Source organism: Budorcas taxicolor, chromosome 2 (genome assembly GCF_023091745.1).
Source record: "Budorcas taxicolor isolate Tak-1 chromosome 2, Takin1.1, whole genome shotgun sequence".
Classification (NCBI taxonomy): Eukaryota; Metazoa; Chordata; class Mammalia; order Artiodactyla; family Bovidae; genus Budorcas; species Budorcas taxicolor.
Window position 1 is genome coordinate 21,685,338 of NC_068911.1, and position 15,175 is coordinate 21,700,512.

The 15,175-nt window shown below is 49.1% G+C and overlaps 1 protein-coding gene across 3 annotated transcripts in view; it reads left to right on the forward strand.

Annotated features, from left to right (window-relative positions):
- Positions 1 to 604: 604 nt before the first annotated feature.
- Positions 605 to 15,175, forward strand: part of GGA2 (golgi associated, gamma adaptin ear containing, ARF binding protein 2) — a 28,858-nt gene continuing 14,287 nt past the window's right edge. For 2 of the 3 annotated variants that reach the window (XR_008200946.1, XM_052657008.1), the window contains exons 1-5: positions 6,513 to 6,559; positions 9,207 to 9,291; positions 10,807 to 10,882; positions 11,735 to 11,833; positions 14,177 to 14,300. Coding sequence is in view for 2 of the 3 variants with exons in the window: in XM_052657008.1 (XP_052512968.1) it covers positions 6,541 to 6,559; positions 9,207 to 9,291; positions 10,807 to 10,882; positions 11,735 to 11,833; positions 14,177 to 14,300 (403 nt within the window). In the remaining variant the exon portion in view is untranslated. Of the gene's footprint in view, positions 708 to 6,512; positions 6,560 to 9,206; positions 9,292 to 10,806; positions 10,883 to 11,734; positions 11,834 to 14,176; positions 14,301 to 15,175 lie in introns of those variants that run through there. The other variant, XM_052657004.1, reaches the window with a different exon arrangement.

The following is a 15,175-nucleotide window of genomic DNA, read 5'->3' on the forward strand; positions in this document are numbered from 1 at the left end:
TATTCTGTATAAATTTGCCCTTTTCCTGACTTCTCTTGAACAGATTATAACATCTGCTTGGTTCCCTCATTTAATTAGTGTTAAATACTTAACATGTGTTCATTTTATAATGTATGATAATCATGACTTTTTTTTGTTGGGGGGGGTGGCGATTATCCCTTGACACAGTGAGTAAGCGCCTAGCACCCTCATAGTGTAATGTATTATGGAGAAAATAGAGCAGAGTATAGAGGTAGGTGGTGGTCCGGGAAGACCGTCCGGAATAAAAATGCTAGAGAGTTCATTATCTGAGACTCAAATTAACGGGGCGTCGTCTATTTTATCTGGTAAGCCTTGTGAGGTTGACTTGACGAATGCTGATCTGGTTGCGGGTCTGGGTAACCAGCCGCGAAGCCGCCTAGCGCTGAGCGGAAGGCTCTCGGCGAGGCTGAGCCCACCTGCCCCGGCCAGCGCGGAGGCGGGACGTGGTCGGTGGGCGTGGCCACACCGGCCCCGCCCCGTCACGTGCCGGCCCTCGCCTGCCGCGTCGGCAGCCCAGGAACGCTGCAGACGCCGGCGGCTGAAGCGCAGGGGCGGCCGCGGCTTCGGCGGCGGGGGCTGGGCCATGGCAACGGCGACGGCGGTGGCGGCGGGGGCCGGCGCCGCGGCGGGAGCTGAGTCGGCCGAGGGCCCCCGGGTGCCGGCAGCGGCGCTGGAGCTGTGGCTCAGTGAGTAGCCGGGGCTGCCTCTCGGCTCGGGCGCAGCGCTCCACGTGAGGCCTCGCTTCCCGCCTCCCCGGGCCTTTCTTCTGAGGCTGGCGGGTGGGCAGGTGGCCGCGGGAAGGCTGGCGCCCGAGGAGGCAGGCAGGGCCCGGCACGGGTGGGAGGATCTCTTCGGCGGGCCTGGAGATGAACCCCAGGAATCTGCCGCGGCTGCGGGCCCGAAGCTAGGCGCTCTGCGCCCCCTCTGCCCGCATCGCGGTGCATAAACACTGTTAACAACATAATGGCTACGGTTTATTGAGCTTCGCTTATATGCCAAATACTGCTAAAGGGCATTTCAGCCGTTAATCCGTATTACGACCCCTAGAGACAGCTTCGGTTACTAACCTCGTTTTGGAGAAGGGCACTTTTAGACTTAGCTGTGCAACACACCCATCCTCTGGGAAAGAACTCTTTCTGGCTCCCGACTTTAATGTCAAAAGAAGCCCTTTAAACCTTTTGTGCGAGTTCCTTCTATTGTCTCATGTAAGACTCATGGCAGTCCTAGGGGTAGTTACGGTCCCTGCGTTACTGATTGGGGTCTTGAAATTCCAAGAGAACAAAGCATATACTCCTTGTATTGGGCTGTTGGGTGCTGGGAGTACTAAGATGCTCACAAAGATATATTTAAGTAGGTGATGGAAGCCGATAGGAGCAGCACTTTGCTACGTTAAGGCAAATGGGAGGGATACTGGGCTTGTTTAAGGTGCAGTGGTGGGAGTTGGTTTGTTTACGAGGGGATTGTCTCAGGGGACATAGCATTTGAGTGGACAATGGAGGCGACAACATTTCAGATGCAGGAAGCTGGGGGAAAGGAGAGTGTGGAGCATTCTGGGAGGAAGGAAGTCTGCCGCAGGAGTGCAAAGCCTAAAGAGACTGCATGGCTAACTGGGGCGAGATCCTACAGGGTCTTGTGGGCTGCAGAAGGGAGTTCAGAGTTTATCCTTGATGTAGTCGGGGAGATGTCAGGGCCTGGAACTCTGATCAAGTGTGCATGCATGCTCAGTCTTGTCTCACTCTTTAGCGACCCCGTGGACTGTAGCCCGCTGGGCTCCTCTGTCCATGGGATTTCCCAGGCAAGAATACTGGAGTGGGTTGCTATTTCCTACTCCAGAGGATCTTCCTGACTGCCTCCTGCACAAGCGGGCGGATTCTTTACCGCTGTGCCCCCTGGGAAGCCACTCTGATCAAGTACCTCTGTTAAAAGCATCACCTGCAGCTGTGTGAAGAGCTGAATTGGTTCGGGATGGGAGAGTCCAGGCAGAGAGTAAATGAAAAGCTCTTCTGGTAGTGTGTCGGGACTGAAGTACAAAGGTATTGGGATGGAGAGTAGAAATAATTAGCTAATTCAATCAGCAGCCTTACTGCATGAGAATAGAGGCAGGGGACCAGAGGGATCAAGGTTAGATTGCAGGTTTCAGGCTCAGGTAACTGATCGGTTACAGATGCTTCACTTGTGGAGTTTGAGGTGCTTGTGGCACAAAGAAGCTCTCTGGGCAGTTGGTTGACTTCAGAGGGTAACAACTGGAGGTCAACTTGAGACCTTCAGTTCATTAGCAGTGAGCTTGTCTGTGCACATTAGGAAGAACAGAGTTTGCGCATGGAGCATCTCAACATGGAAGAAGCAGGGTTGGGGGGCGTGGGTGCTGGGGTGGCAGTGCTGAGAGAGAAGGTGGAGCCTACAGGCTGCTGGGAGGGGGCGAGCTGCAGGTCTGTAAGGAAGCTGTAGTTGGTAGGTTGTTTTGCTGCTGAGAAAGAGAAGGAGGATGGGGGAACTTTGCATTTGGCAACTGAAAGATTACTGAATTATCTCAGTGTCAAATGGTGGGGACAGAAAGAAGGTGGTTGACTAGAAGGCAGTGGGGTTGCAGAAGTCAAGTGGGCTGGGTTAGAGACCAGCCGACCGCTGACCCAGGTGGGGGAGAAAAAGGGAACCAAGACTGTTTAGGAGGGGATCCTTAAGCTCCAGCTGTTTTAGGCCATTGTGGTCCTAAAGTTCTGAGATCTTCCAGTCATTCGGGTAGGGGTAGAACCTATCCCAACAGCACAGACCCCCTTCCCAGTCCAGCAACCAAAAATGCCTCCAGATGTGCCCTGGGACAGAGGGCCCAGCTCTTCCCCTCTGCACCTGAGATCCTCTGAGTTTGGGCTTTGGAGTGTTGAGTGGACTGCAGAAATGTATCTTGTAGTCTTTGTGGTTGTGCGGTTTCCACCTCCCTGCCCCTGCCTGCCATAGGAGCAGAGAAAGTAACTGTTGAACCAGACTTGTGGGGGCTGGGGCCCAGTGGAGGTGGTGCGCGGATGGACGTGCGCTGGAGAGGCTGGTGGTGGGGCAAGGACTGGAGTGTAGTTGAAGAAAGTCCCTGAGTCTAGGCTGGATGGAGAAAGAAGTCACTCCAGGGGCACATGAAGACCCCAGAGCTCATCTAACTGACGGATCTTACCTCAGCAAGCAAGGCAGCTGTGTCCCTAAGGCTGGAATGTAATAGCCCCACTGGGGCTCAGATGGTAAAGAATCTGCCTGCAATGCATAAGACCCAGGTTCGACCCCTGGGTCAGAAATATTCCCTGGAAAAGGAAATGGCAACCCACTCCGGTATTCTTGCCTAGAGAATCCCATGGAGAGAGGACCCTGATGGGCTACAGTTCATGGGGTCTTAAAGAGTCAGACTCGACTGAGCGACTGGTGCCTTGGGGTTGTGAGGATCAGGGGAGTTCGTGCGTCTCAAGCACATGGAACAGTGCCTGTGCACAGTGCTAGCTATTATCATCTCTAGTCTTCTTAGTAGAGAGTGGAAGAAACGAACTCATACTGTTTGCCAGAAAAGGAAAAACACTGGACCTAGAATTGGGAAGGAGTAGTTCCTGAAAGGAACGCCAGGAACCTGTTTCACCAGAAGCTCAAGCTTTAAAAATACAAGTAGCAGCTTCTGGGCGTTTTGCAGCTGACCCCCCCCCCCCCCCCACTTAGTTTATTTGGGGTGGTGTTCCACATGACTGCATTTAGAGTTGCCTCCTCCTCCTCGTTAATGAAAAGCCTCCTGAGCCTGGTGGCATGGGGTGCTATACTCGATTTAACCAGCGGGGTCTTGACTATTAACAGCAGCGCTGGAGCCTCGTGGTCTCAGCTCTGCTAGTGCTCCGAGGGAGGCATTGGCTTAGTTGGATGCTCTGTAATCTTTCTTTCATCGGCTTGGACCTACTCCCAGGTGCTAAGTCCTGTCCTCCAGCCTCACTTTTCTGCCTCCGTTGGGGATGAGAGTGGTCTGGATTTCGATCTATTTATATTCTCCCAGCTGCTCTAGAACTGAGCTGATTCTTTATCTTGGACCCATCACTCCTGTGGTGGATCTTGGCCTTTCAGCACTGCTTGCTGTCCGGGTTGGTGTGTGTCTGCCCCACGCAGTGCATACTCACTGCCGCAGGATTGAGTTCTAAGTGTTCTCATGGTGACTGCTTCCCCACAGCCCCAGGGCTCCCCTGACTAGCACTGGCTGCTCTTAACGTCAGGGTCATGGCCCTGGGGGTGGGGTGGGGGGGTGGCTGATGTGAGATGATTTGGCTTTTGAATTAGTCACTGTTAGATGAACCATTCAGGGAATTCCCTGGCAGTCCAGTGGTTGGGATTTAGTGCTTTCTCCGCTGTGACCTGGGTTCAGTCCCTGGTCGGGGAACTAAGATTCTGCAGACTCGCACCAGGCCCCCTAAACACCCCCCACTGCCCTGGGGGGAAAAAAAGCCATTTCACTCACAGCTGGAGGGCTCGGCTGTGTTCTTTTTTTTTTTTAATTTAAAAAAATTTTTAAATTTTTAAAAATCCTCTGGGAGTTACTGTCTCTGGACGTGCTCAAGGCCACTGAAATAGCTTGGCAGGATGGGATTAGGTGTTTGGAGACCCAGTTATTTCAGAACTGGAGTAGCCGTCTCCTGGTATCAGCAGTATGTCCAGCCAACTGGTCAGACTTTGAATAGTGAAAGATGAATCATTCATTCATTAGTAGGTATCCTTGCTGATGACTGTCTAGGTGCTGGAGGGTGGGGAGGTGAATGAGACAGGCCTCCTTCCTGCCTTAGGGAGCTGATAACTTAGTGGTAAAAAGGTCAAAGAACCTAGTTCCCAAAAGAGGCCCTGTCTTTGTCAGAGATCTGAAGACTGACATTTGGGCCGTGGAATTGGGCAGACCTGAGATTTTTTTTGTCATTTTCCAGTTTTGTGACTGGGCAGATTTCTTCATCTATAAAATGCTGAGCTAACATTAGTACCAGCTTCAGTTTTCTGAGGATTACAGGAAAGGGATGCTAGGAAAGCACCCAGCGTCATGTCTGACACAAAGCAAGTTCTTAAAAAACAAAGTTGGGGGGCTGGGCAGCAGCTATGACTATTATTGCAGTTATTTGGGAGCTGTGAAAAACCTTGAGGGAATCCTTATGATATAGATATAGCAAATTTTAAAACTTACTTACTTTTTAGATCTTTTTGCTGCTTTGCCCTGGTTAGGGGTTTAGAACATTATTTAAGCTTGTAGAGTTTTTTTTTTTTCCCTTCCTTTCTTTGGAAGACCTGGTGACTTGGTGGTAGGGGAGGAGGGAGAGAGCTGGATTCTGCTTGATGAACAGGGTCCTACCTGCTCTCCTCTGCCTCTGGGTCATAGAGCACGGCTCCCCAAACCCCCGGGCCACAGACTGGTACCGGTCAGGTTGCAGCAAGTAAGGAATCAGGCTGCATAGCAGGAGGTGAGCGGCAGGTGAGTGAGCGAAGCTTCATCTGTTAATATATTTACAGCCGCTCCGCATCATTATTACTGCTTGAGCTCCACCTCCTGTTGGATTAGTGGTGGCATTAGATTCTCATATGAGAGCCGACGGTAAATGTAATGTGTTTGAATTATCCTGAAACCACCTCCCCCACGCCACCCCCTCCTCATCTGTGGAAAAATTATTTTCCATGAAACTGGCCCCTGGTGTCCAAAAGGTTGGGGAACTGCTGTCACACAGTCATGTGTTGAGGTCTGAAAGTCTTTTAGGTGTCAAGCTTGACCTTGTGAACTGAAGCTTTGTGAAGTTTTAATGATACAGAAAGAAGTAGTTCAGATGAGTCAGGTCTCCGTTTTTCATTAATTTTTATTGGAGTATCGTTGCTTTACAGTGTCGTGTTAGTTTCTGCTCTACAGCTAAGTGAATCAGTTATGCATATACGTATATCCACTTCTTTTTAGATTTCCTTCCCCTTTAGGTCACCACGGAGCATTGAGTAGAGGTCCCTGTACAGTACAGTCAGATCTCCTTAATCAGACTCTCTTGAGTATTTCAGCTTTCAGTTTATTTCCTGAGTAATTATTTTGTGCCTGTGCCTAAGGCACTGTACCAGGCATTATAGGGAAAATAGTGGTTCTGCCTTAGTTTTGAAGAGACTTTTGAAGTTTAAGTGTACTAAGTCGTGTACATATTTTTAAAGGAAAACACAAAGACTGTTACAAGATTGTCTGTCTTTTATTGATTACTGTTTGCTGCTATACTAAGTATTTCAGACACTGTCTTCTTTTAAGATTCATTCATTTGTTTGCACTGGGTCTTCGTTGCTGCTTGCAGGCTCTCTCTAGTTGTGGCAAGCGGGAGCTACTCTGGTCGCGGTGCATGGACCTCTCACTACAGTGGGTTCTCTTGTTGCAGGGCATGGGCTCGAGGTGCACAGTCTTCGGTGGTTGCAGGATGTGGACCCTGTAGTCGTAATTCACAGGCAGATGGAGTCCTAACCAGTAGACCACCAGGGAAGCCTTAGACAGTATCTTTTGAGAATCTCATGATATTCCACGGGGAAGGTACCGTTTTCCTTATTTAATAGTTGAGGAAACTAGGGCTCTGAGAGTCCAATGACATGTAACTAATAAAGGATGGAGCTGGAGATTCCCGTCCTAGAAGAGCACGTAGGATGTGGGTCTTCTGAGATGGAAGAGATGGCTTCTGTTTTGTGGGGGTGGGTGATAGATTAAGAACGTCCTTATGAAGTGGCATTTGAATTGGGATTCGAAGGGTGAATAGCGTTTTGAAAGGTGGGACATAGAGAAAGAACTCTGAGGAGGAAAAAGGTGAGGAGCGTGGGGAAACTGATAACCTGATTGCTTTGCTCTTCTTTGTTGTCTCTGTTCACTTAGGATGGGGCTGATGGGTGGGAAGGTGGGGGATTGAATACCTGTCCTTTGAATCTGATGGTGGAGCTAGGGGCATGCGACTTCCACATGACGTAAAAGTGACTGCCTTCTGGAAAGTTAAATTCTAGTTGACTGTGGAGTCTTTTTTGTTTTTAATTATTTATTAATTTTTGGCTGCGCTGGGTCTTCATTGCTGCATAAGCGCTTTTACTAGTTGCAGTGAGTGGGGGCTGCGCTTCAGTTGCAGCGTGCAGACTTCTCATTGCGGTGACTTCTCTTGTTGTGGAGAACAGGCTTTAAGTACGTGGGCTTCAGTAGCTGTGGTTCCTGGGCTCTAGAGCACAGGCTCAGTGGTTGCTAAGGCTTAGTTGCTTTGCAGCATGCGGGATCTTCCCGGACCAGGGATCGAACTTGTTTCCCCTCCACTGGGAGGTAGATTCTTAACCACTGGACCACCAGGAAAGCCCCTGTAGACTTTAAAGTGATCAGAAGGGAGGAGAATTAGTTGGGGCTGGAGCAGTGGAGGAGGCTTTTGGGAGCAGATGGAAATTCAGAATGACCTCGAGAATGGATAGAGAAGAGAGAAGTGGACATTCAGGCAAAAGGAATAGTGTCAGAAGTATGACCATGAAAGTTACTTACTTGCAGAGTTTGAAAGAGCTTCTCTGTCAGGACCAATAGGAAGTTTCATTGGAGAGCCGGGTAGTCCAGGATAAGCTGGACAGTGGGGAGTAGGGGAAGTGTTATGAAAGGGCAGGACAAAGACAGTCTCGGCAACTACTTTATGAGAATGTGGCTTGTTTCAGTTGGAAAGCCGGGCATCCTTGCTGGGACAGGGATTCTAGGTGGCCACAGTGGGAGGGGAAGAAGCTGCTACCATCTAGCACCAGGAAGGAGTCACAAAGATTCCAGGAAGTCAGGGATGGCCCCACCCCTCAGTGGAGCGTGGGCTTACATTAGGCCTTCTGATAAGCCCCCTTTCTCCAGGTGTTTCCTGCTCTGGGCTGTGCCCTGGTCCCTTCATGCTGCACGTCCTCAGATTACATACAAATAAGAATGTTTGGTGGGGGAGACCCTAGTGTGACTGGATCTGGGTTCCTTGGGCATATGTGTATGGTAGCAGAGAGAAACAGCATTCTGAGGAGTGAAGGCAAAGAGGTCCTCTTGTCAGACAGGATAAGCCACTGATGTGGAGAAGCTGCTTAGGTAGGACAGAGGATTTCAATAAGCGGAGGCTCAGGTTTCGGCCTGTTACTTCGGAGACATGCTGGGAGCTGCTCAGGGCTTCACTGTAAGTTCTAGTTTTCCTGTCACATGGCTGAGAAGCTTCCAGGTTCTTGGTGTGTTATGCCGAAGTCGCGAAATCTCCCAGTGACCACCAGGGAGCCGATAACCGATGCAAAAGCAAGAGAGTTTTTATTACCAAGTTCGAGCTGGGGCCCCACCGTTACTGACGCAGCAGCTACAGGGAGGAGCCCCGGGTTTTGGATTACATTGCTTATATAGGGAGTGTTCATGAAAAAAAGAATTTCTAGGTAGGGGGACGTCCGATTGGTCACTTTCTTTCGAAGGGTTGTGTGTTGGTCCCTATTACCTAGGTAGACCACAAGTTCCTGAACGTTAAGTCAGGAGATTCTGGTCTGGGGTCCGATTGGCTCGTGGGTGGTGGGGTGAGGTCAGGGGATTTCCAAAGGCTCTTTTCCCGGAACCTTACAAAATGGAGTTTTTCTGTTAACAAAATGGAGTAGCTTAGATACTTCAGGTGGTCCCTGGTGGTCCAGTGATTAAGAATCCGCCTGCCAGTACAGGGAACATGAGTTCAATCCTTGCTCCAGAAAGATTCCACATGCTGTGGAGCAACCAAGCCCACACGCTGCATCTTGAGAAAGCCCAGTGCAGCCAAAAAAATGAAAATAAAAAATAAAAGAGAAGTTTGCAGGTTGTGGCCTATGCATAGATGCTGGCCTGTACCCATCCTTGTTGCAGGGCCACGGTGGGGGGTCAGCATGGGGATGAAGAAGGTACACAGAAGCCAACCCCTGCCCTGGGAATGGAGCCCCTTTCAGGATAGCAGCTGGGGAACCAGTTTGCTCGTTCATGCAGTCAGCACTCCCTGAGGCATGGGCCATACCCGTGCCTGAGTGATGAGTATGGTCGACCCCTGACCCCCCCAGATGTCTGCTTGCTGGGTGCCGTCCTCGGGAGGTGTGATATACACAGCCCTTGGCTGGTGTCCTATTTTGAGGGGTGGAGATGTGGAGCGGTGTGTATGTTTCCCTTTATTATACTTCAGTTTTACTTTTTATTTCCTTGACAGATAAAGCCACAGACCCAAGCATGTCAGAACAGGATTGGTCAGCTATCCAGAATTTCTGTGACCAAGTGAACACTGATCCCAACGGGTAAGGTGACGTCACACACATGCCCGACTTCTACAGGCACCTCAGACTATGTGTGCCTGCCTGTGTTTCTCAGGATTGTTTTACGTAGCTTGGGCTTTGTTTCCTTTTTTCCTCCCTCCATGATCTACTGAGTATGTTATTTTTCTAGAAATAGCAAATTCTTGTAGTTTTCTTGGAAAATTATTTTAAAAATTTTAAATAATTTTTATGAAACACTACTGCTGAGGAGCTCTCTGAATGTTAGGGATAGAATGTAACTAGGGTACATAGTAATGTGAAAGATCAGTGTACTCCTGTTAAAAAATTTTTTTTATTTGCAGATTATACTATATTTAGCAGCATATTTCTGAATGTCCCTTTCAGAGCCGCAGTAGATGCTTTTGTTGTTGTTTAGTCACTAGGTTGTGTCTGACTCTTTTTCGACCCCATGTAGCTCACCAGGCTCCTCTGTCTATAGGATTTCCCAGGCAAGAATACTGGAGTGGATTGCCATTTTTTTTCTCCAGGGGATCTTCCTGACCCACAGATTAAACCTGGGTTTCCTGCATTGGCACCCCACTCCAGTCCTCTTGCCTGGAAAATCCCATGGGCGGAGGAGCCTGGTAGGCTGCAGTCCATGGGGTCGCTAAGAGTCAGACACGACTGCGTGACTTTACTTTCTCTTTTCACTTTCCTGCATTGGAGAAGGAAATGGCAACCCATTCCAGTGTTCTTGCCTGGAGAATCCCAGGGACAGAGGAGCCTAGTGGGCTGCCGTCTATGGGGTCGCACAGAGTCAGACACGACTGAAGCGACTTAGCAGCAGCAGCAGCTCCTACATCGCACACGAGTTCTTTACTACTGAGCCACCAGGGAAGCTTGTTAAGCTAATTTAAATACAGTCTTTTTTTTTTTTTTTTTTTTTTTAAGAAAAAGCAGAGGAAGAGAGGTTAAGATTTTATTGCATTTGATTTCTGAAGTGTCTGAATGGGAACTTTTTTCCCCGCCTAATTTTTGGCCGTGAAGCACGGCCTGCAGGATCTCAGTTTCCCAACCAGGTATCAAACTGCCTCCTGCAGTAGAGGTGTGGTGTCTTAACCATTGGACTGCCAGGGAAGTCCCCTGGATAGCAACTTGAGGAATGAGTCTGTTATCCAGATATTTTATCTCCATGTTGTTGAATATTCATTTTGAAAGGAACAAGAAGTTTGATCACATTTTCTGCTCCAAGGTTGACTGAGCAGTTCTCAAATAACAAATAAGATCTGTGCTGCTCTAGACCAAGTTACATACAGGTCTGGGAGCTGTAGGGGTGGGTGGACTGGGGAGAGGATGGTATGTTCTGGAAGCGTAGCCATGAGACGTGGGGGTGGCTGGGAGCCGACCTCCTTCGGGGGCTCGTGCATGGTCGTGTGCAGTCACATCCTGCCTCTGCTCTGGGACCCAAGCTCCTGAGGGAGAGGGGACTTGACCGAGCATGCTCAGCCAGACCAGTTGATGTGTTCCTCTCCGCCCAGAGTCTTTGTTTTCCCTTAGCTCAACCCATGCGCCCTGGCTGCTGGCCCACAAAATCCAGTCTCCGCAAGAGAAAGAAGCTCTTTATGCCTTAACGGTGAGTTTGGCTTGCCCCTTAGCCTTAGCTCTCCTGTCCCAAGGCTAGCATTTCAGTGTGGGAAAGAGCCTCTGAGAGGTTCACCTTCTCTGGCCTTTAGAACACAGGCTAGAGGGAGTTCTGGGCTCAGATTGCCCCATTGTAGATCTGTTCCTGGAGAGCGCAGGAAGGAAAGGAAGGCTTTATTTCCTTTTGCCCTTGTTAGACCAGGACTGGCAAGGTCAAGTGTCCACAGGGCCAGACTGGTAACATGAGTGAGTGAGCCACCTACGGGCGGAACCAAAGAACCAGAGAGACCACGTCCAGTCTAAAGAGGGCCGCTACACAGCAGGACCCGCTGGCTATTGCCAGGGATGAGTGTGGGCCCAGTGTTGCTAGAACTTCCTGTTTAAGAGAAACTGGAAATCCAGATAAAGTCTCAGGATTTTTCAGTATTTGTGACTGATTTGAAATGTTAATGGTGTGGACCCAAGAAAACATTTACAGGCCCAGTTTGTCACTTGAATGCCAGCAGGTAACCCGTAGTTTGACAGTTCTTGAATATTCCATGTCTGATTTCTGCCTCTGAGGAGAAAGAAGGAAGTGATTCTCTGACCAGTTTCATCTGCTCAGAGGGTCTCCATAACAGGTGGGGTGACCTCAGAGTCCCCCACCGAGCGGTTTCCTGGACACAAACTTGTCAGTTACAAGAGCAAACAAGTGCTTTTTTACTTAATCTGAAAGTCTCACCTTTTCTCCCAAACTTTGGTGACCGCAGTCTTGGGCCATGGTCCCAGCCAATGCTTAACAGGTTTGGAGCGAGCTGTGGAGCCAGTGGCTTCACCTTCTCGTGGGGGTCCTGTGTCTGTGCAGGTGCTGGAGATGTGTGTGAACCACTGTGGGGAGAAGTTCCACAACGAGGTGGCCAAGTTCCGCTTCCTGAACGAGCTCATCAAAGTGCTGTCCCCAAAGGTGAGCGCCCGGGGCCTGGCCCCTCTCTGTGCCACTCGCTGTGGGTGTCACTAAGACCTTACAGGTTAAGAGCTCAGTTCTACCTAGACTACGTCCACTTCAGACACCCGTCATAAGTCTCGGGGATCCCCAAGCTACATGCACTTCTGCCCGACCAGCCACTAGTTCAGAGGTTCCTCTGACCCCCTCTGCCAGGTTGCCTAATTCACTGGATGGATTCACAGAACACAGAGAAGCACTATACTTAATAATATCCTTTTATTTTAAAGGGTGTAAATGAGATACATAGTTCCAGTCCTCTGATCACATGGTCAGCCCCTCCCTTGAAGCTAGGTGTCCACCAGCAATATTCAGCATAAACTGGGGTATGGTCCCTGGGGAGGACTCGTAAATAACAAAGACCTTCCTATCACTTAGGAAATTCCAAAGGTCTCTGAAGTTCTGTGCCACGAGGAACTGAGGAGAAAGGTCAAATATTTTGGAAATTATATCTATCACATATATAATTTCCAAAATTCTTTTATTTATGAGGATTAATCCTTTTATTTATTTTAAGAGGATCTTTTATTAGCAACTTCACTTTCACTTTTCACTTTCATGCATTGGAGAAGGAAATGGCAACCTACCCCAGTGTTCTTGCCTGGAGAATCCCAGGGACGGGGGAGCCTGGTGGGCTGCCGTCTATGGGGTCGCACAGAGTCGGACACGACTGAAGCGACTTAGCAGCAGCAGCAGCAGTATTGATTTCTGACCATGCTGTGTCTTGGTTGAGGCAAGCAGGGGCTGTGCACGTCTCGTTGTGGGGCTTCTCTCATTGTGGACCACGGGCCCTAGGACACACAGACTTCAGTAGCTGCATCGTGTGAGCTCAGTCATTGGCGGCTCACAGGCTTAGTTGCCCCCACGGTATGTGGGATCTTCCCTGAGCAGGGATCAAACCTATGTCCCTGCATTGGTGGGCGGATTCTTAACCACTGGACCACCAGGGATTTCCTAAGAGGATCTTTTAAGAAATAATGGTTCAAAACATTTGAGTTTCAGCAGTTCCTTTCACTTTACCTTATTTTCGTTCCACACTAAAAAAAAAAATGAGTGCCCCCAGCGGCTCTAACCTAGGCCAGTACATGGTGGGATTGAATTTTCATGGCTTTGGAGGTGGACTCCTTGAAACTCAGAAAGAGTGCTGGGATCGGATGCCAGATAATTTGTTCCCTCACTCAACCAACTTGAGCAGCTTGCTTCTTAGCTGCCATCTCTTCAGTGATACTGTGGGCTGGGCCATCTACTAATGAAACTGCCCAACTCGGATGGGATTTGAACCCAGCCAAAACTTAGGTTGAGACTTGAACCTGTGGGCTGGGATTAACACCCACTGTCTCTCTCTCTCTTTTTTTTTTTAATTTTTAAATTTGACTGCACCAGGTCTTAGTTGCAGCATGTGGAATCTAGTTCCCTGACTAGGGATCAAACTCAGGCCCCTCGCACTGGGAGCATGGCGTCTTCACTGCTGGACCACCAAAGAAGTCCCCACTGTGTTTTAATTAAAAGCAGGACTTACTGAAGCTCAGGTTCTTTTGTTTTGTTTTGTTTTAATTTTTTATTAACACCTAAAACATTTTGTATTGAGGTATACCCAATAAACAATTTTGTGATAGTCTCAGGTGAATAGCAAAGGGGCTCAGCTATACATATACATACATCCACTCTCCCCCAAAACCCCACTCTCATCCGAGCTGCCACATGACATTGTGAAGCTCACGTTCTTTATGTCTCAGCACAGAAGGGATTCAGCAAGAGGCAGAATATAGATAAGTAGATTTATTAATACAGAATGCTTGTGAGGGTTGCAAGTGGGCTGGCAAGGGGGCTCTGTCCTGAGAACTAAGTGGGAAAACAGATTTGTTTGTAGAGGGATACATTGCATAGATAGAATGTAAGCTGTCTCAGAAGATGAGAGTGGCCCTGAAATATGGGGTAGTTTTTGTGGGCTCAGTAATTTCATAGGGTAACAAGTAGGAGGATTAGTCCAACTATTTTATGGAAGGCAGGGTGGAGATTTCCAGGAATCGGGCCACTGTTCTCTCTTTGGCCTCTCATGGTCAGGCTTGGGACTGTCGTGGCTGTGTGTGTGTCTTTAGCTGATGTATTGCAGTGAGTGTGTAATGAGGCTCCAGGTCTACTAGAAATCGAATCGCACCACCATCTTGCACCTATTCGGTTCTGACTAGGTTATGTTGTATCCTCAACATCTGTGTCATTCTTTGAAGGTTATGTCCTGCAGCCCTTTCTCCTGTCTCGCTAAGGCCCTTCAGCTCAGTAATTCCCTTTCCTTTTTATCTTTAGTACCTAGGCTCCTGGAGTACGGAAAAAGTTAAGGGAAGAATCATTGAAATACTCTTCAGTTGGACAGTCTGGTTTCCAGAGGACATCAAGATCCGAGATGCTTATCAGATGCTAAAGAAACAAGGTCTGACTACATTGCGTTCGCTTCCCACAGTGGTGGTTCCTTCTTGCTTTTCTGTACAGTTTGTCATTTTGGGGTGAAAGCTGGCGATCTTGTGCCCAGTAGACACAGTAATCGAGGCTGATGGAAGTAATTTCAATCCCTGAAAGTGGGCAGACCTTTCCTTCTGGTTAGCAGGAATTGGGGCTTCCCTGATAGCTCAGTTGGTAAAGAATCTGCCTGCAGTGCAGGAGATCCCGGTTTGATTCCTAGGTCAGGAAGATCTGCTGGAGAAAGATAGTCTACCCACTCCAGTGTCCTTGGGCTTCCCTTGTCGCTCAGATGGTAAAGAATTCAGCAGGAATTGAGCTGGGTTTGAGATGGTTGTTGCTATAGTTACCCTTACTATGCCAGGTTTCGGATTCCTCTGGTGTTGGCTTGTGTTTGAGGTGGGGGCTGATCGCCTAGAGAGCTTCTCGCAGCATCTACTCTGCTCTCAGCTGTGGGTCTTCCTCTTGCTCTACATCTCAGAAGAGTTCTTATTCCATTGCCTATGCTGACAGTAGACCCTTATTACTTGTTCCCTGATGCCCTTCGCCTGGCGCTAGTGGCGGTTCTATTCTGATTAAGCCTCGGTCGTAGGAAGGCATGCGTCCCTGGTCTTGGAGGGACCTGTTTGTGATCCTGTTCCACCCCATCTCGGGCTGGGGCCAGGACACATTGCACCCAGGGGTGCAGGCTTTTCTGTTCTTTTTTTCCAGCTGCCTTAGGTTTTCACCACTCTTCTAAGGACCGCAGGTACATTGTCCTTCCCCCAGCAGTGTGAGGCTTCTCTCTGGGGAGAGGATTTCGGTGGACCGTTGGGCCTTTCCCCTTCTCTTTTTGTGAGGCCCTTGGAG